Source organism: Bos grunniens, chromosome 4 (genome assembly GCF_055505025.1).
Source record: "Bos grunniens cultivar Pamir isolate PY7600 chromosome 4, Bosgru_T2T1.0, whole genome shotgun sequence".
In the NCBI taxonomy this organism is placed as follows: Eukaryota; Metazoa; Chordata; class Mammalia; order Artiodactyla; family Bovidae; genus Bos; species Bos grunniens.
Genome location: NC_141168.1, coordinates 27,105,581 through 27,130,991, shown reverse-complemented (window position 1 = coordinate 27,130,991; position 25,411 = coordinate 27,105,581). Strand labels below are relative to the sequence as shown.

General features: G+C 47.2%; 1 protein-coding gene across 1 annotated transcript; it reads left to right on the top strand.

Annotated features, from left to right (window-relative positions):
• Positions 1-383: 383 nt before the first annotated feature.
• Positions 384-25,411, top strand: SMO (smoothened, frizzled class receptor). Its single transcript, XM_086395716.1, has 12 exons — positions 384-1,296; positions 16,816-17,021; positions 17,698-17,907; positions 18,150-18,322; positions 18,658-18,877; positions 18,973-19,096; positions 20,527-20,619; positions 21,273-21,381; positions 22,310-22,495; positions 22,911-23,059; positions 23,564-23,698; positions 23,916-25,411. The coding sequence occupies exons 1-12, from the start codon at positions 972-974 to the stop codon at positions 24,326-24,328; spliced, it is 2,343 nt and encodes a 780-aa protein (XP_086251842.1). The 5' UTR covers positions 384-971; the 3' UTR covers positions 24,329-25,411.

The following is a 25,411-nucleotide window of genomic DNA, read 5'->3' as shown; positions in this document are numbered from 1 at the left end:
AATGGTGGTCTTCTCCATGGAGCTCTGGAACAAGCTGAAAGATCTAACCAAAAGCAGAAAAGACTGGCAGACTGGGGAGCAGGGCGGGATCTTCTAGATGCAGTAGAAGGTTCAGCTGACTTCAGGCATCCCTTGTCTCTCCCACATAAACCAGAAGAGTCCACTCTCTGCAGACGGCCAAGTTGAACGATCCTCAGGCCAGTCAAGATGCCCGCTGAGTCTGTGGCAATTACTGGCCACGATTTCCGATTTCCACCCATCTTGTGCCCCGAGGCAGCGGCGAGGTCACCGGAGCCCCCTGGCCTGGGCCTCTCCAGGCTCCCGGGACACTGAAGCTCCAGCTCCTCCTTTCTCGCATCCCTCCCCTCTTCTTCCCTCCCTCGGCCAGTCCCTCCCCCAGCCGTGTGGTGGAGGGGGCGGGCGGGCTTGGCTCGGCGAGGCCCGTGCATTCCAGAGAGCCAAGCGAGCTAGAGCAACAAAGGAGCCGGGTAGTTGGCGGGGAGAAGTCGGGGGTCTGAGGCGCGGTAACGCGAAGGGGGCGTCTGGGAGGCGGGCTGGCGCGGGGGCGGAGCCGGGGACCCAGTCCGGCACCCCCGGCCCGCGCCTGGCCTCCATCGCGGGGCCAGGAGGTGGTTTTAATGGTGGGAGAAGGAATGGGGCTGGAGATTGGGGGCCCAGAGGGCTCCCGGGGGTGAAGATAACTTGGATTGCTAGGAAGGGGTAGAGAGTTGTGCATCCCGGCCCGGGCCTCCGCCGCCCAACATGGGCCCCGGGTTCCAAAGTTTGCGAAGTTGGGTGCCGAGGGCCCGAGGCGCGCGGGGCGTCCGGGGGGACCCGGCACCGGACTCTCGGGGCGCACAGGACGCCTGAGCTGCGTCTGCGGTCCCCAGGGTGGCGCGTGTGGCCGGGGGGGTGGGCTCCGGAGAGCGGGCGGGGGCGCCGGGGCTTCTGCTGAGTTGGCGGGTTTGGCCATGGCCGCTGCCCGCCTCGCACGGGGGCCGGAGCTCCTGCTCCTGGGGCTGCTGCTGCTGCTAGGGGGCCCGGGCCGGGGGGCGGCCTTGAGCGGGAACGCGACCCGGCCGGGGCCCTGGAGCGCGGGCGGGAGCGCGAGAAGGAGCGCAGCCGTAACCGGCCCTCCGCCGCTGCTGAGCCAGTGCGGCCGGGCCGCCCCCTGCGAGCCGCTGCGCTACAACGTGTGCCTCGGCTCGGCGCTGCCCTACGGGGCCACCTCCACGCTGCTGGCCGGGGACTCAGACTCCCAGGAGGAGGCGCACGGCAAGCTCGTGCTCTGGTCGGGTAAGCGCGCGGGAGCCGGAGCCCGGGTCGGGGGCCGTGGCGGTGGGTTGCGGGGACTCTCCGAAAGAATAGGCTTGGGCCTGAGCTTGTGAGAGGTGGGAGCAGCACCCGGGAGAGTTGGAGGAACAGAGTCTGAAACTTGGGAGGCAGGCTTGAGACCCTGGGCTGATGAAGAGGGAGGACGAGGAAGTTGAGGGAGTGGGTCACAAAGGGCCTGAGCAGGGTAGGAAGCAAAGGATGGGGGGGAATGAAGGCCCCCGGAGCGAGAGGGTGGGGGCTCTGAGCCACAAGAAAGGACTTCTCCTTTTTTTTTTTATTTAAGAAGAGATGCTCCACGTAGGTACCACTCTGGAAGCAGGGTCCTCGGGAATGCAAGGTGTTTAGACCTTGGAGCAGAGACCAGGAAATCGAATTGGAGAGGGAAAAGGGAAAGATGGGGGTAGAAGATTTAGGCATTGAGGGAAGATGGGCAGAAAAAATTGAGTGAAATTTGTGAAAGGTAAGAAACCCCTGGTAATGACTAATTAAAAGGTAATCAGAAAGCTCCAGAAACCTTGTTTTGGGAGCCAGAAGTCCAGAGGATTGTGATCTTGTCCTGCTTTTGACAGGAGATTTCGGTTTCCTCATCTGAAAAATGGGGACTCCGTTCCCTGTCCGAAATTGTGAAGGAATGAGACTCGTCTAACCATCATTTGTGTGTTCTTGGGAAGTTTGGGTTCTCAGACTGGTCTGCGTTGAGGAAGGACACTTAAGGCTGGAGTGTCCAGGCCCTTGGATACTTACATGGTGGCCTGAAGTCCCAGAAGCCTCACCTCAAGCTGGGATTATGACCTGATCTGAAAAACTGCAGACTAAACCCAAGAAGGTCCTTCTTTAGCAGTGTGGAGTGGATTAGCTCCCCGCTTGTCACTCTTCCGGTCTGGGGACTTAAAGATAAGGGAAGGGAACTTGCCTCGCCACCCCTTGCTTGTAGCTAGTGTGGTTCCAAAATTGTCCTTGAAGAAACAGAAACTAAAATCAAAAGCCAGGAGCAGACATGGGAACCTCCTTCTTTTGATAGGTCTTGGATGTCCCACATGTCCATTCTGCCCCAGCATCTTGATAGAGAAGTGTTTGTAGGCTGCCTGTCATTGTCACATTGACCGCTGGAGTTCTGAGTCTTTGCTGGATGTTGAACAAAGCCATGTCATTCCTCGCTTGGTACAGATGTCAGAGGAAGAACTTGGAGGATGGTACCCATAGTGGAGCCACATCCTTTGTGGGTATTGGATTCGAAAGTCAACATGTAGGCAGAAACCATGTGTAATCAACAGTAACTTTGAAAACAATCACAAATGGCCACAATGTCAGGTCTCTGTGACTTTGTGTTCATATCCTCTTTGATGGTAATATGTTTGTATGCGTGTGCAACATATAGTAATGCACAGTATGTAAGAAGGGGCATACATAGAAAATATAATTTTAGTTTTTAAAATTACATAAATGCAGAAGTGATAAAATTAAAAAAAAACACACACACAAAAGAAAGGTATCAACAAGATTTCTTTGAGTTTGCTAAGTTGCTTCAGTCGTGTCCGACTCTTTGCAACCCCATGGACTATAGCCTGCCAGTCTCCTCTGTCCATGGGATTCTCCAGGCAAGAGTACTGGAGTGGGTTGCCATTTCCTTCTCCACCTTTGAGTTTAGGAGCCAATTGTATGGAAAATCTAAATGTCTCCAAACTAGAATCTCACCCAGTTCTGAGCTGCTCACACTATGAAAGGATATGTTCCTCCCATCTCTTCTTATTTATTTAACAGGGGCTTATGGTTGAATTCCCCCAACTTAAATGCATGTGTGATGCTGCCCTTCTGTAGTTATCATCAAATCAAGGTGGAAGGATATGAACCTCTCTCCAGCCCAAGCTCCTGAAAGCAGTTGCTGGGCAGAAGTGGTTTTGGCAGAAAAGTTTAGGAGTTAGAACCATCTGCTGGCTGCATAGGTTTGAACCTCACTAGCTGTGACTCTGGTGGGACACAGTCCTACAGGGGTTCCGGCACTGAGCCCTGGTCCTTATTTAACTGAGTTCTCTGCCCTCATCCTTCATCCCTCAGCTCAGTCCCATTCCCATATGCTTTCTGGATGTTCCTTTTCTATGTCTAGTCTTTCTGCTAGATGTTTCATGTGAAGTAGAGCCAGAAGCAGGTATAGGTATGGGCTGGGTCAGTAAGTGGGTAGAGTGAACCAGAGCCAAAAGTGAGAATCACAGACAAGCCTTCAGCTAATAGTTCTGGCTAGTGATTTGTCCTGTCCTGAGCTAGTAGACTTGATTTGGCTTAAGATGTAGTCAGTGTCATCTGGCTCTTGGAGGTGTTTTTGTAGGTAGAAATAATTTAGGGTGTCTGTAAACTTGAAAGTAGAGACTTGTTCTTTCCTTTTTTTTTTTTTAATCTGAGTTCTGAGTACATAGCTTTCTACTCATTCATTCAGTTAGATGTTTGGATGCTGGCTACAAGTCATCCTGGATCAGTTTCTGGGGCAGATAAAGATGGAGAATACAGACAGGATCCCTGCCGTCAAGGGAAGACAGACAATTAAACCAGGCTTTAGCAACACCTCTACGAGGTATTGTGACCTGGTAGGATGATGAAGGAACACAGAGGACTTTGGGGAACAATGAGAGACCCCTGGAGGAACTGACATTTAACCCACAACCTGAGAAATAAGTAGGAGTTTCTGGGGCCAAGGATGATTTGGGTGGGAAGGGATAGGAAGAGGATATAGATGTACAAAGGTGTAGAGGCGAGAGGGCTTGATACTTTTAAGGAAGTATAAGAATTTCAGTAGAACTGAATCAAAGCATGTGAGGGATAGGATTCTGAGAGATAAGACCTAGAGAATTAGAAAATAAAGGGATTCATATCCCATATTGGAAAGTTTGGATGTTTGCCGGAAAATAAGAAGGGGGCACTGAAGTCTTTTAATGAAGAGAGATGGAATCATATTTGCATTTCAGACCGATCTCCTTGAGTACTGTGTGAAGAAGCCATGGGAGGAAGGGAAGCCTGAAGCTGGTTTGCTTGTTGAAGGGATGGTTGAAGTAGAGATGATGGTGGTCAGTACTGGGGTGACAGCCTGGAAGAAATGGACAGATCCTGGGATTTCAGAAGTAGAACCAATGGGACTTGCTGATGAGTGAGCAGGAGAACCCAGGTTTCAGGCTTGGATGGAAGGTGGTATCATTCCCTCTCACTAAGCTGGAGAATGCTAGAGGAGGAGGAGGTTTAGGAAGAAAGTACGAGTTCGTTTTGGTCATGTGAATTAGAGGGGCTTATTGGACATCTGTGTGGAAAGTGAAAGTCGCTCAATCGTGTCTGACTCTTTACCACCCCATGTACTATAAAGTCCATGGAATTCTCCAGGCCAGAATACTGGAGTGGGTAGCCGCGGCTTCTTTACCAGTTGAGTCACCAGGGAAGACATCTGTGTGGAGAGTCCCAGCAAACCTAGAATTGTTTTGCCGCTCAGTTGTGTCTGATTCTTTGCGACCCCATGAATTGCAGCATGCAATTGTCCTTCACCATCTCCCAGAGTTTGTTCAGAATCATGTCCATTAAGTTGGTGATGCTATCCAATCATCTCATCCTCTGTCACCCACTTCTCCTTCTGCCCTCAATCTTTCCCACCATCAGGATCTTTTCAAATGTGTCGGCTCTTCGCATCAGGTGGCCAAAGTATTGGAGCTTCAGCTTCAGCTTCATTATCAGTCCTTCCAATGAATATTCAGGACTGATTTCCTTTTGGATTGACTGGTTTGAGCTCCTTGAAGTCCCAGGGATTCTGAAGAGTCTTCTCTAACACCACAGTTCAAAAGCATCAATTCTTTGATGCTCAGCCAAACCTAGAATAGGAGTTGCTGAAGAGAGGTAGCCACTATGAGCTTCCTCAGCCTAGACTGCTGAGCCTTTGGAAGTGAGGAATGTCTCAGGTTGGGCCAATTTGTAAGTTTATATAGAACTCAGGTCTGTCTCTCCTATATCTTTCAACTCTCTAGACTTGGGCTTCTTCAGGCACTCAGCATCTTACCCCAGGATAGTTTGAAATGTCTCCTCGCAGGCTTTCCAAGCTGACCAGACAAACATACTTATCCAGGCTATGGCTCACATTTGGCCAGACCTGGTTGGTTTGGTAAGTGGGGTAAGAAAGAAGAGAGACCTGTGGCTGGCAGGGGAAATAGGTCCCTGAGAACCAGCACGTAGCCTCTTTGACCACTGCTGTGCTCTGTGTGTGCACAGGGGTGTGCAGCCCTGGGTCCCAGCTGGGGGCAGCTGGTAGGGAAGAGCTGGAGAAGCTGGGAGGAATTTCTCATTTGCTACTCAGACATCTAGCTGAGAGATTGAGAGGAGGTCTGTTATTTGCAAAGGCAGACCAGAAAGAATTTCCTTAGAGCTGTTCCCAAACCTGGCTGATGATCAGAATCATTTTTAAAATATATATTTTTGGAAAGTATAAAAATACAGAGAAACGCCCATGGGCTCAAGTTTTCATTTTTGCTTCAGATTTTTACCTTTTGAATTGTGAAATGTAGCCTGTATACAGAAGGTGCATATGACACAGAGGTACTAAATAATAAATAAATATAAAATGACACCTGAGTCAAGTGATGGTGGGCCACCCGGGAGCTCCCTCTGTCTTTTCCAATCACATCTCCTTCCCTCCTCTTCTAGAAGTAACCACTACCCGGATGTTTTTGATGATCATTCCCTCTTTCCTCCATAGTTTTACCATCTAGTTTTGGAATCCCTGAACGGTGTATCAGTTTTGCATGTTTTTTACCTCTAAACAGATGGAACTGAGCTGTGTGTATTCTTTTATGTCTTATTTCTTTTGCTGTATGTTATTTTGTAAAATTCATCCATGTTGTTGCAGCTTATTTTTCATTGCTGAATAGTACTCCATTGTACAATATACCATAATTTATCTATTTTATTGTTCTTTTTTGTTTGTTTTTGTTTTTGGCTGTGCTGGGTCTTTGTTACTGCTCGAAGGCTTTCTCTAGTTGCAGTGAGCAGGAGCTACTCTTCGTTGAGATGCACAGGCTTCTCTTGTTGCTTTACATGTGCTCTAGGGCGTGCGAGCTTCAGTACTTGTATCACGTGGGCTCAGTAATTGTGGTGCACAGGCTTAGTTGCTCCTTGGCATGTGGGGTCCTCTCAGACCAGGGATCAAGTCCATGTCCCCTCATTGGCAGGTAGATTCTTAACCACTGGATCACCAGGAAAGTCCCCTTTTGGTTGTTCTTAAACATTTAAGTTATCTCTGTTTTTGGCTACTATGAATAACATTGCTATGAATATTCTTTTGTATATATCCTGGTGCCCCTAGGTCAAATTTCTCTAGGTACATACTGAGAGAAATGGAATTGCTAGGTAAGAGGGCATGCATATCAGCTTTGCTAGATAATGCCAGTTTTTCAAAATGATTGTACCAACTTCTACATTCACTATTCCTGTAGAAGAGTCACCGTGGCTCCATGTTATTTCTGACACTTGGTACTGTCGGTGTTTTAAATTTTTGCCAATCTAGAAGATCTGAGTAGACATTTCTCTGAAGAGGGCATATAGATGTCTCATGAAAAGATGTTCAACATTGTTAGTTATTAGAAAAATGCAAATCAAAACTACAATGAGATATTACTTCATACTGGTCAGAATGGCTATCATCAAAAAATCCGCAAACAAATGCTGGATGAGGAGAAGGTAACCCTTCTACACCGTTGGTGTAAATGTAAATTGGTATAGCCACTCTGGAGAACAGTATGGTGGTCCCTTAAAAAATTAAAAATAGAGCTACCATGTGACCCTGCAATCCCACTCCTGGGCATATATCTGGAGAAAAACATGATCCGAAAGGATACATGCACTCCAGTGTTCATTGCTGCACTGTTTACAATAGCCAAGATGTGGAAGCAACCTAAATGTTGATCAACAGAGGAATGGATGAAGAAGATATGGTACTTATATACAATGAAATATTATTTAGCCGTTAAAAGAAAATTGATATTGAGGAACCTATTTTCAGGGAAGGAAGGGAGATGCAGGTGTAAAGAATGGACTTGTGGACACAATGAGAGAGGGAGAGAGCGGGATGAATGGAGAAATAGCGTCACCGTATATACCCTATCAGCTGTAAGCTGGCGGTAAACTGCTGTGGAGCATAGGGAGCCCAGTCAGGTGCTCTGTGATGGCCTGGAGGGTTGGGGTCAGAGAGGAGAGGGAGGCTCGAGAGGAAGGGGATGTAGTATAATTATGGCTGATTTGCATTGTTGTATGGCAGAAACCAACACAACGCTGCAAATTTTTTTTTTAATTTAAATAAGCAATTATCACACACAAAAAAGAATGAAATAATGTCATTTTCAGTAACATGGATGGACCTAGAGAGTGTCACACTGAGTGAACTAAGTCAGACAGAGGAGAAACATTGTATGGCATCCCTTATACGTGGAATCTAAAAAGAAATTTTACAAATGAACTTACAAAACAGAAAGAGACACAGATTTAGAAAACACACTTATGGTTGCTGAGGAGAAGGGATAGTTAGGGAGTTTGGGAAGGTCATGTACACACTGCTGTTCTCAAAGTGGATGACCCACGAGGACCTACTGTATAGCACATGGAACTCTGCTCAGTGTTATGTGCCAAGCTGGATGGGAGGGAGGCTTGGAGGAGAATGGATACATGTGTATGTGTGGCTGAGTCCCTTTCTGCTCACCTGAAACTACTACATTGTTACTTGGCTACACCCCAGGACAAAATAAAAAATTTAAAGTTTGAAAGAAAATTTTTTTTTGCCAGTCTAGTCTAGTGGCTGCATGGTTGTATGTATTTGTGCTTTTAATTTGTATTTCCCTGATTGCTAGTGAGGTTAAGCGCCATTTCAGATGTTCCTTCACTGGCCATTTAGATTTCTTCTTTTGTGAAACCTCTGCTCAGATCTTTGGCCCATTTTTCTGTCAGACTATCTGTCACATTTGTAAGATTTGTAGTTCTTTATATACGCTATATATGAGTCCTTTATTGGTTGTAAGTATTGAAAATACTTTCTATTCTGCAGCTTGCCTTTTCATTCTCTCAGTGTCTTAAGTTCTGAACTTTAAGGTAGTCATTTATCAAACTTTTTATGATTAGTGCTTATTGTGTCTTACTTTTAAGTCCTTTCATACCACAGAGTCAAGAATTCATTCTGTTACCTTCTTTCCTTTCATTTTAGGTACATAATTCACCTGGAATTGATTATTTTAGAACTCCAGTTTCATATATATTGTCTCAACATCATTTATTTAAAAAAAAATTCTTTTCTATACTGGTCTGCCATAAATCAAGTGTTCAAATATGTTTTTGTTTCTGGGATCTTTATTCCATTCCATACGTCTATTTGTCTATCTCTTATCATACCATCTTAATTATAATACCTTTTTTTTAAAACCATGCCTCTGGGCATGCAGGATCTCAGTTCCCCAACCATAGATCAAACCCATGTCCCCTGATTTGGGAACTTGGAGTCTTAACCACTGGACCACCAAGGAATTCCCTTTAATTATCATATCTTTATAGCATGGTCCTTTTTTTAAATTTTATTTTTAATTGGAGGATAATTGCTTTACAATGTTGCATTGGTTTCTGCTATACAACAACATGAATCAGCCATAAGTATACATATATTCCTTCCTTCTTGAACCTCCCTTCCACCCCAGCCCCCATCCCACCCCATACGTTGTCACAGAGCACCGGGCTGAACTCCCTGTGTTGTATAGCAACTTCCCACTAGCTATCTGTTTTACGTATGGTAGTGTATATGTTTGGAGAAGGAAATGGCAACCCACTCCAGTGTTCTTGCCTGGAGAATCCCAGGGGCGGGGAAGTCTGGTGGGCTGCCGTCTCTGGAGTCGCACAAAGTCGGACACGACTGAAGCGACTTAGCAGTAGCAGCAGCAATGTATATGTTTCAAAACCTATGGGCCCCTTCTCAGTATAATATTTTTATTTCATAAAGTAGAACCCATAGGATTGAAAAGCATATAGGATTACAAAAGAAATGAATTATATTGAAATATAGTTATCAAGTGTTAAACAAGTTTGCAATCTAATGTATGTGTGCTTCTTTATTAGTACACTAGATAAGATTTAGTGTGGGTTTAATAAGCACTGTAATGTCAAGGTAGTGATGAGCAGTAAAAATATTTTGAGGTGTTTCCAACAAAAGTATCTAATTTCCATTTGTGACAGAGCCACAGGTACTGCTATCATTTCTGTGGTTTGATGCTCATATTCATAATTGGGAAAGACTAAATTCCAGTTAGATATAATTTTTTCCCATCTAGGTTCATGGACCCCTAAATTATCTTTGTGACCTGCAGGCTAAGAACCTCTGCTTTAGAGGATGGCACTATTTAATAGACGGTGTGGTCTATTCTTAACCCTTTGTATTTTCATGTAAAAGTATTTGTTGGTGGTTTTGACTGGAATTACATTGAGTATATAGATTAATTTATTTAATTAATTAATTTATTTATATATATATATATATATATATTTATATATATAAAATAAATTTAATTAATTTATATTTTTTTATATTTAAATTTATATTTATAAAAATTTATATTTTTTAATTTAATTAATAAATTAAATTAATAAATTTAATTAATAAATAAAATTAATTAATTTATTATAATTATAATATTATAAAGATCTTTATAATATTGTGTCTTCTAATCATTTCATTAAGTATTCTATGTAGATCTTTAATTTTCTCAGTATTTCTTGCAGGTTTCTGCACAAAGTTCTAAATACCATTTTAGATTTATTCCTAGGTACTTGACATTTTAATGCTGTTATAAATTGTGCTTTTACATTTCATTTTGTTTGTTGCATAGAGATACAATTAATTTTAAATACAGTAAACTAACTAAATTTATATACATACAAAGTTATCTCATTTGTGAATAATGAGTTTTGTTTCTCCTTTTTCAAGCTATATGTCCTATATTCTTTATTGCCTTACTGCACTACTTAAGACCTCCAGTACATGGTTAAATAGAAGTGATAATAGTAGCAGCAGTCTTCATTCTTGACTTTTTCTTCATTCTAAAGAGAAAGCTTTTATACCTTTCACCATTAAATGTGATATTTGGTATAGGAATCTTGTAGTTATATTTAATCAGATTAAGGAAATTTTCTTATATTCCTAATTTGCCAATTATTATTTTTATCATGGATGGATGTTGAACTTTATCAACCACTTCCTCTGTTGAGATGATCATATGATTTTTTTCTGTCAGTGTGGTAAATTGCATTGATGAAATTTTCTAATGCTGAACCATCCTTAGCACAATGGTTTTCAACTCGATTGATCATCAGAATCACCCAAATTCTTTTTTAAAGTTTCAGTTCGGTTCAGTTCAGTTCAGTCGCTCAGTTGTGTCCGACTCTGTGACGCAGCACGCCAGGCCTCCCTGTCCATCACCAACTCCCGAGTTCACTCAGACTCACATCCATTGAGTCAGTGATGCCATCCAGCCATCTCATCCTCTGTCGTCCCCTTCTCCTCCTGCCCCCAGTTCCTCCCAGCATCAGAGTCTTTTCCAATGAGTCAACTCTTCACATGAGGTGGCCAAAGTACTGGAGTTTCAGCTTTAGCATCATTCCTTCCAAAGAAATCCCAGGGCTGATCTCCTTCAGAATGGACTGGTTGGATCTCCTTGCAGTCCAAGGGACTCTCAAGAGTCTTCTCCAACACCATAGTTCAAAAGCATAGTTCTTCACTGCTCAGCTTTCTTTATAGTCCAACTCTCACATCCATACATGACCACAGGAAAAACCATAGCCTTGACTAGATGGATCTTTGTTGGCAGAGTAATGTCTCTGCTTTTCAATATGCTATCTATGTTGGTCGTAACTTTCCTTCCAAGGAGTAAGCGTCTTTTAATTTCATGGCTGCAGTCACCATCTGCAGTGATTTTGGAGCCCCACAAGATAAAGTCTGACACTGTTTCCACTGTTTCCCCATCTATTTCCCATGAAGTGATGGGACCAGATGCCATGATCTTAGTTTTCTGAATTTTGAGCTTTAAGCCAACTTTTTCCCTCTTCTCTTTTCACTTTCATCAAGAGGCTTTTTAGTTCCTCTTCACTTTCTGCCATAAGGGTGGTGTCATCTGCATATCTGAGGTAAAATTGTGTCAAATATTATTTTTAAAGTACATAAATATAGAAAAAGTGAAGAAACTATTATAACACCTATGTTCATATTTTTTCTTTTTATTTCGTATTTTATTAAGGAAATAAAACAAGGGAATTCCCTGGCAGTCCAGTGGTTAAGTCTCACAGCCAGAAAAAAAGAAAAAAAAATAGATAAAATCGATGTCCCCTTTCTTCTTGTTTCCAGTTGCATTTCCTTCTGTTCTCTGGGAAGCTTCCCCCATCCCAGTAATTTGCATATTTATTTTTTAAGCTAAATTACTTTAATAAAATAGGTAGTACAAAATTGAAAAGTAACCAAAGTTAAACCCTTCCATTTCTGCTGCCTGCTCCCCATTTCCCCTCCCAGAGGCAACCGCCAACACTAATTTGTGTGTCTTTTTGTAGAATCTAACGTGTACAGATGTATGTGTGTTCTTATTTTCCCTCCCATAACCAGTAGTGGTTCTGCAGGCTCAGTTGAGTGTCCTCTACTCAACTGCACCCGTTTAACAGGACACGGTGGAGGTTGTTTCAGTTCATCACAAATGGTTCAAGCCTCGATAGTGTTCTATTATATTGATGTGTGACATTTTATTTAGTAGGTCTCCTATTGATGGATATATATTAAGGATGTTTCTACTCTTTTGCTATTACAAACAATATTACAATAAATAATCTTATATACGATTTTTGTGAACATATAAAGTGGAATTGTGAGTATATTTGACAGCTGGTATCAGATAGTCTCCATAAGTATTTAATAATTTTTATTCCTACTAAAAATGTACAAAACTGCCAGTTTCCCGTACGCTCTTGCCAATGTAGCATTTTCAAATGTTTTGACCTTTATCCTTCTAAAGATTAAAAAATATGTCATTATAGTTCTATTTCACATTTATTGAGTGAGACTGAACATCTCTTTATGTTTTTAAAGGCCATTTGTATTTTCTGTGTGTGATCTCTTGTTTATCTTTTGCCTATTTTTTTATAGGATTATGAATTTCTTATTGATTTAGAAGAGCTTTATGCACATAAAGAAAGTAATTCTTTCTTTACCTGTGATGTTTATTGGAAATATATTTTCTCAGTGTGTTGCTTTTCTCATGATCTTGTTTTTTACCCTGCTGAATTTATCTATTTTTCTGCACTGGCAGGCAGCTTCATTCTTTACCACCAGCACCACCTGGGCAGCCACTGTCTATTTTTCTGAAGTCTTTTCTTCAAATCTTTTATTTCACAATTTCTAGTTTTGTGTCATACTTCAAAAGGCCTTTTCCACACTAGGATTTTCAAAAAACATTTTCCACTTTTTCTTCTAGTAGTCTAATTTTTTAAAAATAATGTAGTTATTTTGATTTATCTGGAATTTATTTTTTATGGAAGAAATGGGGTAAAGATCCAACTTAGTTTTTCCCTGAGCTGCCTCATCAGTTGTCTTTCTTTTTTTTAAGCAGTTTGATTTTTTAGCTTTTCTTCAGTGAGTTTTTACTTTTAAAATTAACTTTTATTTTATATTTAAAATTAGTTTTATTACATTTTATTGTTTTATTACTTAAAATTAATTTACAATGCTGTGTTAGTTTCTGCTGTATAGCAAGGTGAATCATTATACATATACATATGTCCACTCTTTTTCAGATTCTCTTCCCTGTAGATCATTACAGTGTATTGAATAGAGTGCCCTGTGCTATGCAGTAGGTTTGTTTTTTCTTTTTCTCTTTTTTTTCTGGCTGCACTGCATGGCATGGGGGATCTTAGTTCCCTGACCAGGGGATCAAATGCGAGTCCGCTGCATTGAAGTTTGGGGTCTTAACCAGTGGACTGCCAGGGAAGTTCCCTCAATTGTCTTTCAAGATTTATTTAATAATCTATGTTTTCCTTGAGGATTTTATTTTTAAAGTACAAAACAATATTTAAAATGAAAAAAAAAAAAAAGAAAAGTTACACACTTTAAAAAGCTGATAATTGGGACCTCCCTGGTGATCCAGTGGCTAAGACTTTGAGCTCCCAATGCAGGGGGCCTCAGTCCAACCCCTGGTCAGGAAACTAGATCCCACATGCTGCAACTAAGATCCCGGTGCAGCCAAATATGTAAACAAATTACATATATATATATATATATATATACACACACACACATATATATATACATACACACATACATATATTCAAAGCTGATAATTACCACAAATATCACAAAATCCAGAAAGATAAAGGATATGTATGTGTGTGTGCATGTGTTCTATTAATAGTTATTCATTGTTATATTACAAAGCATTCCAAAACCTGGTGGCTTAAAACAAGAACCATTCCTTTTGCTCATGAGTCTACAATCTGGGCAGCACGCAGCAGGGATGGGTTGTTTCTGTTCCCAGATGTCTGTGGCCTTCACTGGGATATCTGGAAAAGTTAGGAACTTGAAAAACGCAGCATCTCTTTCTCTTTCAAGGAGAAGGGGACAACAGAGGATGAGATGGTTGGATGGCATCACTGATGCGATGGACATGAGTTTGAGTAGGCTCCAGGAGTTGGTGATGGACAGGGAGGCCTGGTGTGCTGCAGTCCGTGGGGTCACAAAGAGTCGGACACGACTGAGCCACTGAACTGAACTGAACTGAACTGAACTTTCCCTTCTTTTGGCCCCAGGGTCTGTCTATACAGTCTCTCCACCAGGCCTCTTCAGCAGGACAGCCTTGGGATAGTTAATCTGATTACATGGCAACTGGGCTCCAAGAACAAGGGTTCCAAGAGACCCAGGCAAAAACCGAATGGCTTCTTATTATGATCTAGGCTTGAGAGTCTGAGAACATCACTGCCACCACATTTTATTGGTGGAACAAGTCACTAAGACCAGCCCATATTCCACAGTATCTTTATTCAACGTCTATCTGTTTCTCCTCTAAAACATTTTACTCTAGGGAGCTCCTCCCTATTTAAAATGTATTGTTTAATAAACATCCAGTAAAATTCACTTTCTTTGTTGTCACAGTTCTATGAGTTTAGACAAAGGCATAGCCTGGATGCAGCCACTGCATTCGAGATGGAGAACAGCCCCATCACCCCCAAATGTTCCCTCGTGCTGTCCCTTGGTAGGCAAAGTCATCTCCTACTCCATCCCCTGGCAACCACTGCTGTATCCTCCACCCATACCCAGGCAGTCAGAATTTTGGAGACTGGGTTCTCCATCTAGAGGGATAAAGGTCCCCCAGGTGATTCTGATTTGAGTCAGGTCTGAGAACTGTTGTTGGGGACATGTCTTCTTTTAAAATATCAGTTCAGTTCAGTTGCTTAATTGTATCCGACTCTATGGCACCCCACTCCAGTGCTCTTGCCTGGAGAATCCCATGGATGGAGGAGCCTGGTGGACTGTAGTCCATGGGGTCGCTAAGAGTCGGACACGACTGAGCGACTTCCCTTTCACTTTTCACTTTCATGCTTTGGAGAGGGAAATGGCAACCCACTCCAGTGTTCTTGCCTGGAGAGTCCCAGGGACGGGGGAGCCTGGTGGGCTGCCGTCTATGGGGTCGCACAGAGTCGGACACGACTGAAGTGACTTAGCAGCAGCAGCAGCTATAGCCCCATGGATTGCAGCACGCCAGGCTTCCAAGGAGCAAGCATCTTAATTTCATGGCTGCAGTCACTTTCATCACTGCAGTCATCTGCAGTGATTTTGGAGCCCAAGAAAATAAAGTCTGTCACTTAAAAAAAACTTTATATATATATATATATAATTTTGCTGCATTGGGTCTTAGTTGCTGCATGTGGATCTTTAGTTGCAGCATGCTGCACCTTTTAGTTGCAGCATGTGGGATCTAGTCCCCGATCAGGGATCAAACCTGGGCAGAGTCTTAGCCGCTGAACCACCAGGGAAGTCCCCCAAGAACACTGCCTATTAAGCAATAGGAATTTGCTTTGCATCCTTAGAATAGGCTTTGCTAGTGAGAGCTATGAGTGGTCAGAGGCCTCAGATAAGTAACAGTAACAGCTAATATCTCTTGAGTGCTTAGTATATGACAGGTACTGGGCTATGTACATTTGGTACATTATCTCACTCTGCACCACAGTTCCACTAAATCTTTTATCCCCATTTCACAGATGAGGAAATTAAGGCTCAAGATTAAGTAATTTGTCCAAGATCACACAGCCAGGAAATGGTAGAGCCACAATTTGGACTCAGGCAGGCCAAATTTCGAGGTCCATGCTCCTTATCCCTCCCTTCCCCAAAAGAGAAGTTACCTGCCCCCACCAGCTCCAGCCTGGGCAGTTCCCCATGTTGGCTCTCACTTCCTCAGAAGCTTCTCCTAATACAACGTCTTGTTTGGGAAATAGGTGTTCCTGCAGGAGGGATGATTCAGGAGGAATAGAGGGATGGAATGCTGAAGTGAGCTTAGCCACGGGGGAGCAGGGTAGAGGCCTGGGCTGGGGCGGGGGTGCTGGGAGACCTCCACCTGCGTGCGTCTTGCTGACAAGACCTTTCCTCCCCCTGCACTGGATACAGCCTCCTCTGTTTCTCTCCATCTGATTTCCTGTTTCCTCTTCCGGCTTTGGAGTACCTGGCTCCCCTGACTACCTCTTCCTAAACTCCTACCTGTTCTCTGTCCCACCTCAGCTTGGTAAGAGGAACAAGGGTCCGGGGGTCTGGGCAAGGGGAAACACCTCCTGGATCTGGTGCACGGGCCCTGTGGGGGTGGGTGCCACAGCCCTCCTTCCGCATGGACTGTAGAAGGTTTAAGAATGCCCCTGAAAAAGTAAAAGATAAATTGATTTTGGGTTCTCAGCCAGAGGTGCCAACATTCCTTTAGTGGGTCATTTTGAAATGGGGGCTTTTTAAAAACTTTAATTGAACTGCAATATATTAATACATGGAGAAAAGGGCACAGATTGATTTTCACAAGGTAAATATACCCATGTAACTGGTACCAGATCAAGAAATAGAATACTACCAATGTCCCAGAAGTCCTCTTCAAGCCTCTTCCAGTCCCAACCCTGGAGTGGGAGGGGTGGGGAGCATTTTTTTGGTTGTCACTAGGACTTAGGGTTTCTGTTGGCATTTAGTGGGCACGGTCTAGGGATGCCAAATGTCCTGCAGTACATGGGACAGTTCTGCACAAAGAACAGTCCCGCCCAAATGCTCGGCTGAGAAATGCTGTGCCTGACGGTGCTGAGCAATCATGGCCTGCAGCATGGCCAAGAGAGATGCCTTAGGCCCAGGGAACAGGGATGCAGCTGGGTCTGTGGGTCAGAGTGAGGAGGGGTCTTCACTGCAATGTATCCACACTGTGGCTACACCCGCAGGCCTCCGGAATGCCCCCCGCTGCTGGGCAGTGATCCAGCCCCTACTGTGTGCTGTGTACATGCCTAAGTGTGAGAACGACCGGGTGGAGCTGCCCAGCCGCACCCTCTGCCAGGCCACCCGCGGCCCCTGTGCCATCGTGGAGAGGGAGCGGGGCTGGCCTGACTTCCTGCGCTGCACCCCCGACCACTTCCCCGAGGGCTGCCCGGTGAGTCCTCTGCAGGGCCAGGGCTGAGCTGGGCATGGGGACAGGGCCCAGCAGGGGCAGGGAAGCTCAGAGCCTACTGTGCTGAAAGATCCCAAGTCATGGGCTCAGCGAGCCACAGACCCAAACCAAAACTGGGCCAGTCCATCAGGGATTATCTTATCTAGCTATGAAACATTTTTGAGCACCCACTCTGTTACTTACTGGGGAGTTACAGGAGTCATGAGTGACAAACCTATTCTCAGAAAGTTTATTGTCTGTTTAGGGAGTCAGGGCTTGGGCTTGCACGTGTAAAACGCGAGAGACACCAAGACAGGGATGGGATCTAGTTCTGGGGTGAGGGAGAGCACATTAATAATAATAGTAATCATTATTTATTACTGTCCAAATACATTTTAAACATCTTACATTTATTCATTTAACCCTTAGATCACACCATGAAGTAAGTACTGCTGTCCTATAGATCAGGAAACGGAGCTAACAGGGAGGTCACGTAACTTGCCCTAGGCTATGTGGTCCCTGAGCGGCAAGGCTGGGATTCAGATGCTGGAAGGTTGTCTACAGCACCTGCGCTTTCAGCCTCTCTGCCGTGCTAACCCTGCACCTCTTATTAAACCAAAGGTCACCTCGAGCCTGCTGCTTTCCGTTGTATTGTCTTCTCCCCTTCTCTCCTTGCCAGAATGAGGTGCAGAACATCAAGTTCAACAGTTCCGGCCAATGCGAGGCTCCCTTGGTTCGGACCGACAACCCCAAGAGCTGGTATGAGGATGTGGAGGGCTGTGGGATCCAGTGTCAGAACCCGCTCTTCACCGAGGCCGAGCACCAGGACATGCACAGCTACATCGCGGCCTTCGGGGCTGTCACGGGCCTCTGCACACTCTTCACCCTGGTCAGCGGAGGGCAGGCCCCGGGTGGAGGGCAGAGGGAGAGGCGGGGGCCCGGGACCCTCAGGCTGCCTGTAAAGTAGGAAGGGAGCCAGTTGTCCGTGGGAGGCTGGGCTCTGGGAATCGGGGGGAGGAGAACTTGACAGGGGTCTTCAGGGAAGGGTGGTGATTAGAGGGGTGGGGAGTTCCAATAAGAGTGGCAGAACAGCCCTAACCCCGTGGAACGGGCCCCTCTTCTCTCTTCTAGGCCACATTTGTGGCTGACTGGCGGAACTCCAATCGCTACCCTGCCGTCATTCTCTTCTATGTCAATGCATGTTTCTTCGTGGGCAGCATTGGCTGGCTGGCCCAGTTCATGGATGGGGCCCGCCGGGAGATCGTCTGCCGTGCTGATGGCACCATGAGGCTCGGGGAGCCCACGTAGGTGTCCTGGGTTCCCAGAGGCGAGGGCGAGGGGAAGAGGCTGATGCCCATTTTCCACAAAAGGGGCAGGTTGGACTGGAAATGGAGACTTCAGCGTGGGATTCAGCTCTGCCTTGTTGCACCCAAGGTCTTCAGCACTAGAGCCTGGACCGTTCACATCTTCTGTATCCTCTTCACTTCTGACCCAAGCCCGGTCTCCAAGCCCTGACTCCTAGAAGAACCTTCAGACCTTAGAAGCCAGGAGTCTGGGGACCACAGGGCCAGAGGGGGGGAGACTTGGTAGATGGAATACAGAATGAGCACCCCAAGTGACACCCCACTTGTCTGCACAGCTCCAATGAGACCCTGTCCTGCGTCATCATCTTTGTCATCGTGTACTACGCCCTGATGGCCGGCGTTGTCTGGTTTGTGGTCCTCACCTACGCCTGGCACACCTCCTTCAAAGCCCTGGGGACCACCTACCAGCCTCTCTCCGGCAAGACTTCTTACTTCCACCTGCTCACGTGGTCACTCCCCTTTGTCCTCACTGTGGCAATCCTCGCCGTGGCCCAGGTCTAGTGACTGGTACAGGGTGGGGACCTGTGTGGGGCGAACGTGGGTGCGGGAGAAAGTGACCCCCTCTGTCCCCCTACCCCTTCCTCCTGCAGGTGGACGGGGACTCTGTGAGCGGCATCTGTTTTGTGGGCTATAAGAACTACCGATACCGCGCTGGCTTCGTGCTGGCCCCCATTGGCCTGGTGCTCATTGTGGGAGGTTACTTCCTCATCCGAGGTGAGTGAGGACTGGGCTGAGCACCTACTCTGTGTAAGCAGGAGCCAGGAGCTGCCAGCTCTGCTGCTTTTGAGGCAGGACCTCAGCTGGCTCACTGGGGCCTTGGGGTAAAGGGGAAGGACAGACACAGCACCACAGACAGACACAGCACCACAGACAGACACAGCACCACGACACTTAGGGTGGGGCAGCACCTTTGTTCGGCTAGAAAAATGCTGCCCTCAATCCAGCCTTGTTTGAAGGCTAACGGCTTGCTGAGTGGAGCTTGGGCTGGGTCCCTACCCCTGCTCAGCTCTGACCAGATGCCCTTGTGTGATAAACACCTTGAGTGACCTATCTCATCCATGTGGGCCAGCTGGGGGCCTTCCATCGTGTGTGTGCCCTGAATTCATATACACGCTCAGTCTCTGGAACTTGGTTTCTCAGCTCCTTTCTGCCCATGGTGCACACACACGCAGAGTTTTCACAACACACACAGATTCTCTGTTTCCTCATTTCCCTGTCTCAATCTGCCGCCTCCACAATGAGCCTCCGTGTCTGAGCTCATTTTTGTTGAGCGTTCTCTGTAAACTTCAGTTTCCTCCCCCAGCTCCTGTTCAGCCCACCTTGTTTCCGTCTCCTTGGCAGTGGCTGGGCCTCTGATGTGTTTTGTATCTGTGTGTTCCTGTGCGGTAGCCACCAGCCACGTGTGTTGAAACTAGTCCAGGTTGAGACATCTCATAGCATAAAATACAAACTGCACTTCAAAGACTCAAGCACACACAGAAGTAAACAGTCTCATTAACAGCTTGTTATATGGATTACACGTTGAAATAATAATGTCGTAGACAATGATTTATTGTTTTTAAGGTGTATTGAAGTTAATTTCATTTGTGTCCTTTTACTTTTTGAAGGTGGCTTCTAAAAAATTTGAGATTATGAGTTGTTATTCAGCTGCGCAGTCATGTCTGACTCTTTGTGGCCCCATGGACTGCAGCATGCCAGGCTTCCTTGTCCTTCACTGTCTCCCAGAGTTTGCCCAGACTCGTGTCCATTGAGTTGATGATGCCATCCAGCCATCTCTGGAAAATTTGACATTATGAGTGTGGCTCACATTATATTTCTCTTGGACAGCAGTGTCCTGGGGTCTCTTCTTTGGCCTTTTTCATCATAATAACTTTGACCCACTGCCTTTCTTAGGGAGGCTGGACCAGGAGTGAGGCGTCTTTGGTCTCCACTGTCTGCCTGCCCTGCTCCAGTCTTTCCTGTCTGTAGCATGTCTGCCACCAGCTGCACTCCAGTGTCTCCAGTTCCTCCAGCTTTAAATCAGCACAAGAGTCATCAGACCTGGGATTCCAGGACCATAGGACCCTCCTGGGATGCCACACACCCATGCCTCCCAGAAGAGTGGTCTGGCCCCCACTAATGTCTGCCATTTCCCTTATGTTCAGGAGTCATGACCCTGTTCTCCATCAAGAGCAACCACCCTGGGCTGCTGAGCGAAAAGGCAGCCAGCAAGATCAACGAGACCATGCTGCGTCTGGGTGAGTGGGTCTGTCCATCATCACGCCCACTGGGGAAGGGTATTGGAGGCTGAAGTTAGCAGTTAGCAGCCAGGGGGCAAGACTAGGCTCTGTGTGTGTGTGTTGGCGGTGATGCTGGTAGTAGCAGATCAAAAGGGAAGGTACCTTCCTTCTCAGTTGGAAAAATTCAAGTTCATGTCAACACTTGAGGCCTATTTAGAACCCTTAAGTGCCTCTAATTTCTTATCTTATTTTGGAGAAAACAATTCTTCGGTATGTTTTATTGACGTGTACTTAAATCACAATGTTAATTTCTAGTGTATAGAACAGTGACTCAGATATATATATCTACAGATAGATAATTTTTCATATTCTTTTCATTATGGTTTATGACAGGATATTGAATATAGTTCCCTATGGTATATAATAGGACCTTGTTTATCTATTTTATATAGAGTAGTTTCTCTCTGCTAATCCCAAACTCCTGATTTATCCGTGCCCCACTTCCCCCACCTCGGTAACCATAAGTTTGTAGAGAAAACAGTTCTTAAACCGAGCCCAGCACAAAGTCACCCCAGAGTTTTTCAGGCCCGTGTGGGGCGAACACCTCCTCCCTACCGCCGCTCCCACACCTGGGATGGGTGACGCCCTGCCCCACCCCTGACCCTCCACAGGCATTTTTGGCTTCCTGGCCTTTGGCTTTGTGCTCATCACCTTCAGCTGCCACTTCTATGACTTCTTCAACCAGGCTGAGTGGGAGCGCAGCTTCCGGGACTACGTGTTGTGAGTAGGGGACTGGGGGCCTGCAGTGGTGGGCACTGGAGACCCCTCTCTGCGATCCAGCAGGGGTCTGTTAGGTTCCAACCTCAGAGGGCGAGAGAAACTGCCTGTCTTGCTTTGGGTGCTCACACTGTTAGTTGCTCCGTAATTTGCAGACATGGCCAACAGCCCTGGGGTCCCTGCCCAGCTCCGCCCTTCCCTCTCATCCCCAAGGCTGCCTGGCTGGTGCGTTTGTAACTGTTAAGCCATTGTATGTTTTGGCTTCTCCCCACCTCTTGTGTTGGCCACAGATCTTGATTTCTATTTCTCATGGACTCTTTACAGAGCATATTGCAAATCCCTGCACAGCAATAGTTATCGCTCTACAACAGGTTAACAACCCATTAATGCTTTCTGGGTTTGCCTGTGCTTTTTTTGTGTCACATGATGATAAATCTGCGAGGGTAAGGCACCTCAGCTACTTCAAAAAGTGCAGTCCGTACTGATACGAGGAATAGGAGTTAAAATGCTCATTGGGACTTCCATGGTGGTCCAGTGGCTAAGACCCTATGCTCCCAATGAAGGGGCCTGGGTGTGATCCTTAGTCAGGGAACTGACTGCAACATGCTGACTCCCACATGCTGCAACTAAGACCCTTCGAAGTCAAATAAATAAATAAATACATTTTAAAAATCCTAAGTGCTTCAGACTCGTCCTTAAAGGCTCCAGCTTCCAGTGTGTGCCTGGGTCCCTCCCCCAGAAATTTGATTTCATTGAATGGGGTGTGGCCCAAACATCAAGAGTCATTAAAAGCTCCCAGGTGACTCTAATGATCACCTAGGATTGCAAATCATTGATGTGGGCTTCACTCTTTCTAGTGTTGGGATTGATTGTCTGGGCAACCACCAGGGAGACTCAGAAAGCTTCACCCGTCTACTACCCCTTGCCACAGATGCCAGGCCAATGTGACCATCGGGCTGCCCACCAAGAAGCCCATCCCTGACTGTGAGATCAAGAATCGCCCCAGCCTCCTGGTGGAGAAGATCAACCTATTTGCCATGTTTGGAACTGGCATTTCCATGAGCACCTGGGTCTGGACCAAGGCCACACTGCTCATCTGGAGGCGCACCTGGTGCAGGTGGGGTCAGCAGCAGCCCGTCCTGACCTGGCTGCCTCGTTCTCTCAGTCTCAGCATCCTGTAGGCTCGGTCAGGTCTCACAAGTCCCAGCGCAGCCTTGAGCAGGTGTGATTTCTGAGGGGCCGAGCGGCCGAAAGCGGCCTTTCCTGTGGCTCACCACTGCCCCCTGGTGACACCTTGTGTCCTTGCGAGGATGGGCCAAAGACTGTGCCTTCGTGTCTTCTAAGAGAGGAGTGATTTGAGAGCTGGGCACAGGAGCCCTGCATTCTGGCCTCCCTTTTTGGCAGAGAAGGCCTCTACTCTTCAGAGCTCTGGAGGCTCCTTTCCTGGAGGGAATGGATTTACTGGTCTTTTGCAAGATTTGAGGGGAAGCGGTTGCTCCTCCATGCCCCCTGCCCCATCTTTTTGCCCTCAGGTTGACGGGGCAGAGTGATGATGAACCCAAACGGATCAAGAAGAGCAAGATGATCGCCAAGGCCTTCTCCAAGCGGCGGGAGCTACTGCAGAACCCAGGCCAGGAGCTCTCCTTCAGCATGCACACCGTCTCCCACGACGGGCCTGTGGGTGAGCTGCTACTCTGTTTTCCTCTGGAGCGCATTCCCAGTTCCCTTCCAGGCTGGTGTGGCTTCATGGTCTGTTTGCAAGGCTGTGAGGAATGGCGCTCCTTCTGTCTACATACTCCTTCTTCTCCAACCCCCCACCCCCATCCCCCCACCACTCCATCCCAGGCTACTCTCCCCTCTGTTTCTGCCCCTGGGTCTGCTTGCTGGTGATTTGGTTCTAAAGGACTCATCTCCCTCACCTTCAACCGTCTTCTTCCCCTGTTCTCCCTGGGCTACAGGAAGTCAGGTTTCGGGCACTGGGTTTCTGGCGTCTCCTCAGGCCCCCATGCCCTTCAAACTGGGGATGGGTAGAGATCTGGCTGTGCCCACCAGGGTGGGCTTTGTGTGCTAAGTTGAGTGGGAGCCAAGGGCTGGGGGAAGGTGAATGGTACTGAATATGGAAGGAGCAGTCACGGTGAGGGCCTGGGCAGTCATGGCACCTTGCCCTTTCCTTCCATCTCCACAGCGGGCTTGGCCTTTGACCTCAATGAGCCCTCAGCCGACGTGTCCTCTGCTTGGGCCCAGCACGTCACCAAGATGGTGGCCCGGAGAGGTGCCATACTGCCCCAGGATGTGTCTGTCACCCCGGTGGCAACGCCAGGTATGGATTTCCACTCCTGTAGGAAGGTGGGGGATGTTGAGGCTGGAATAAAGTCCTGGAGTGGAGTGACAGGAGCTGCCGGCAGGGGAGAGGGAGGGGAAGGCCTTGGAGAACTATAGCATGGGTTCCCGGCTCCAAGAGAAGGGGCCCGGGGAGAGAAGGTGCCACGCGCACAGAGCTTAGAGTCCCAGGCTCCCGTTCTCTCTCCCACCGTCAGTGCCCCCGGAGGAAAAAGCCAACCTGTGGCTGGTTGAGGCAGAGATCTCCCCGGAGCTGGAGAAGCGCCTGGGCCGGAAGAAGAAGCGGAGGAAGAGGAAGAAGGAGGTGTGCCCACTGGTGCCACCCCCGGAGCTTCACCTCCCCGCCCTGGGCCCTGCCTCCGCCCCTAGTGCGGTCCCTCGGCTGCCACAGCTGCCCCGACAGAAGTGCCTGGTGGCCGCGGGCGCCTGGGGACCTGGGGAGTCCTGCCGACCTGGAGCCTGGACTCTGGTCTCCAACCCCTTCTGCCCAGAGCCCAGCGCCCCAGCCCCTGTGGCCTGGGCGCAGGGCCGCCGGCAGGGACTGGGGCCCATTCACTCCCGCACCAACCTGATGGAGGCGGAACTCATGGATGCAGACTCCGACTTCTGAGCCTGGAGAGTAGGACCTGCAACAAGAAGGAGGAACAAATACTGTTCCGAGGCTTTTCTTCCTCCCTGAGAGTGCTTCTGTCCAGGATCTCATCTTCGCGAGCACCTGAGGGCCCAGTTCCTTCCCGGGAGAGTTCAGTGTGGACGGCTCATGGCACCAGGACTGCAGGAAGGAGCCCTGACATCTCCACAGCTAGGCCTCATCGGGGCAGGGCCCTGGAGGTTAGGGTCCTTGATTCTGCCCCACCTGGCTGGCAGCGTCAGTCTCTAGCGGTGTCATGGGTAGCAGAGCTCCTAGTGTGGCGGTAAAGGTGCGAGCAAGGCTGCGTGGGCTTGCATGCATACTTGCATGGGCTGTGGTGGCCAGCCCCTGTCTGGCAGATGAGGGCTGGCTGCCCTTGTTTGTGCCAATGGGTGCCCTTCCCTGGCACTCTCAGACCAAAAGTGTTTTTGGGTCATTATCCCTTTGTCCACCTGAGGACAGAGCTCCTTTCTCCCCTTTCTGGTTGGTTGTGGGGCTGGGAGTACTTACTCCCATAGGGGCTATAACCTCTCTTAAAAGTGTCCAGCTGGCTCCACCGTAGGCCAGTAACCCACCCTGGGTGTTGTGGCACCCTCCTTTCCCCTTTCGGTTCAACCAGGCCAGCCTCTTCCTGTTTCCTGTTTGTTGATTAGGACCCAGAGTTGCAGCATTTTCCACCCTGCCCCCACGCCCTACCCCTTTGCTGCTGGGCTCCATCTCCAGGTGAGAGGTTGGTTCAGCCATAGAGCCTGGCATGGTGGAGAAGCTGCGAGTGATGGGAAGCCTCTGGGCCTCAGAGAGATGCATGCTATCTCTCAGGGGATGGATCCTCTGACTGAGGAACTACCCTTAGGAAGCTGCTGACACTTCAGCCAGGCAGGAATGCTTCCTTCAACTTCCATAGTCGGTGGGTGAAGAGGTTCCCACCTCTCATTACCCCCATCCAAGGCCCCAGCGTCAAGAACCAGACAGCAGGGAGCTTTAGCAGCTGGCTGGGTTCCAGATCAGAGGGTAGGGATAAGGAAACAAAATATAAACAGTAAATAAAAGGTTTTTGTATAA

What these genes read in the sequence shown, in the direction of transcription:
- SMO (XM_086395716.1), top strand. Translation starts at nt 972, where the DNA reads ATGGCCGCTGCCCGCCTCGCACGGGGGCCGGAGCTCCTGCTCCTGGGG. An exon ending in CAAGCTCGTGCTCTGGTCGG is followed by an intron (nt 1,297 to 16,815) that starts GTAAGCGCGCGG and finishes CTACACCCGCAG; the next exon opens with GCCTCCGGAATGCCCCCCGC. An exon ending in TCTGCACACTCTTCACCCTG is followed by an intron (nt 17,908 to 18,149) that starts GTCAGCGGAGGG and finishes TCTCTCTTCTAG; the next exon opens with GCCACATTTGTGGCTGACTG.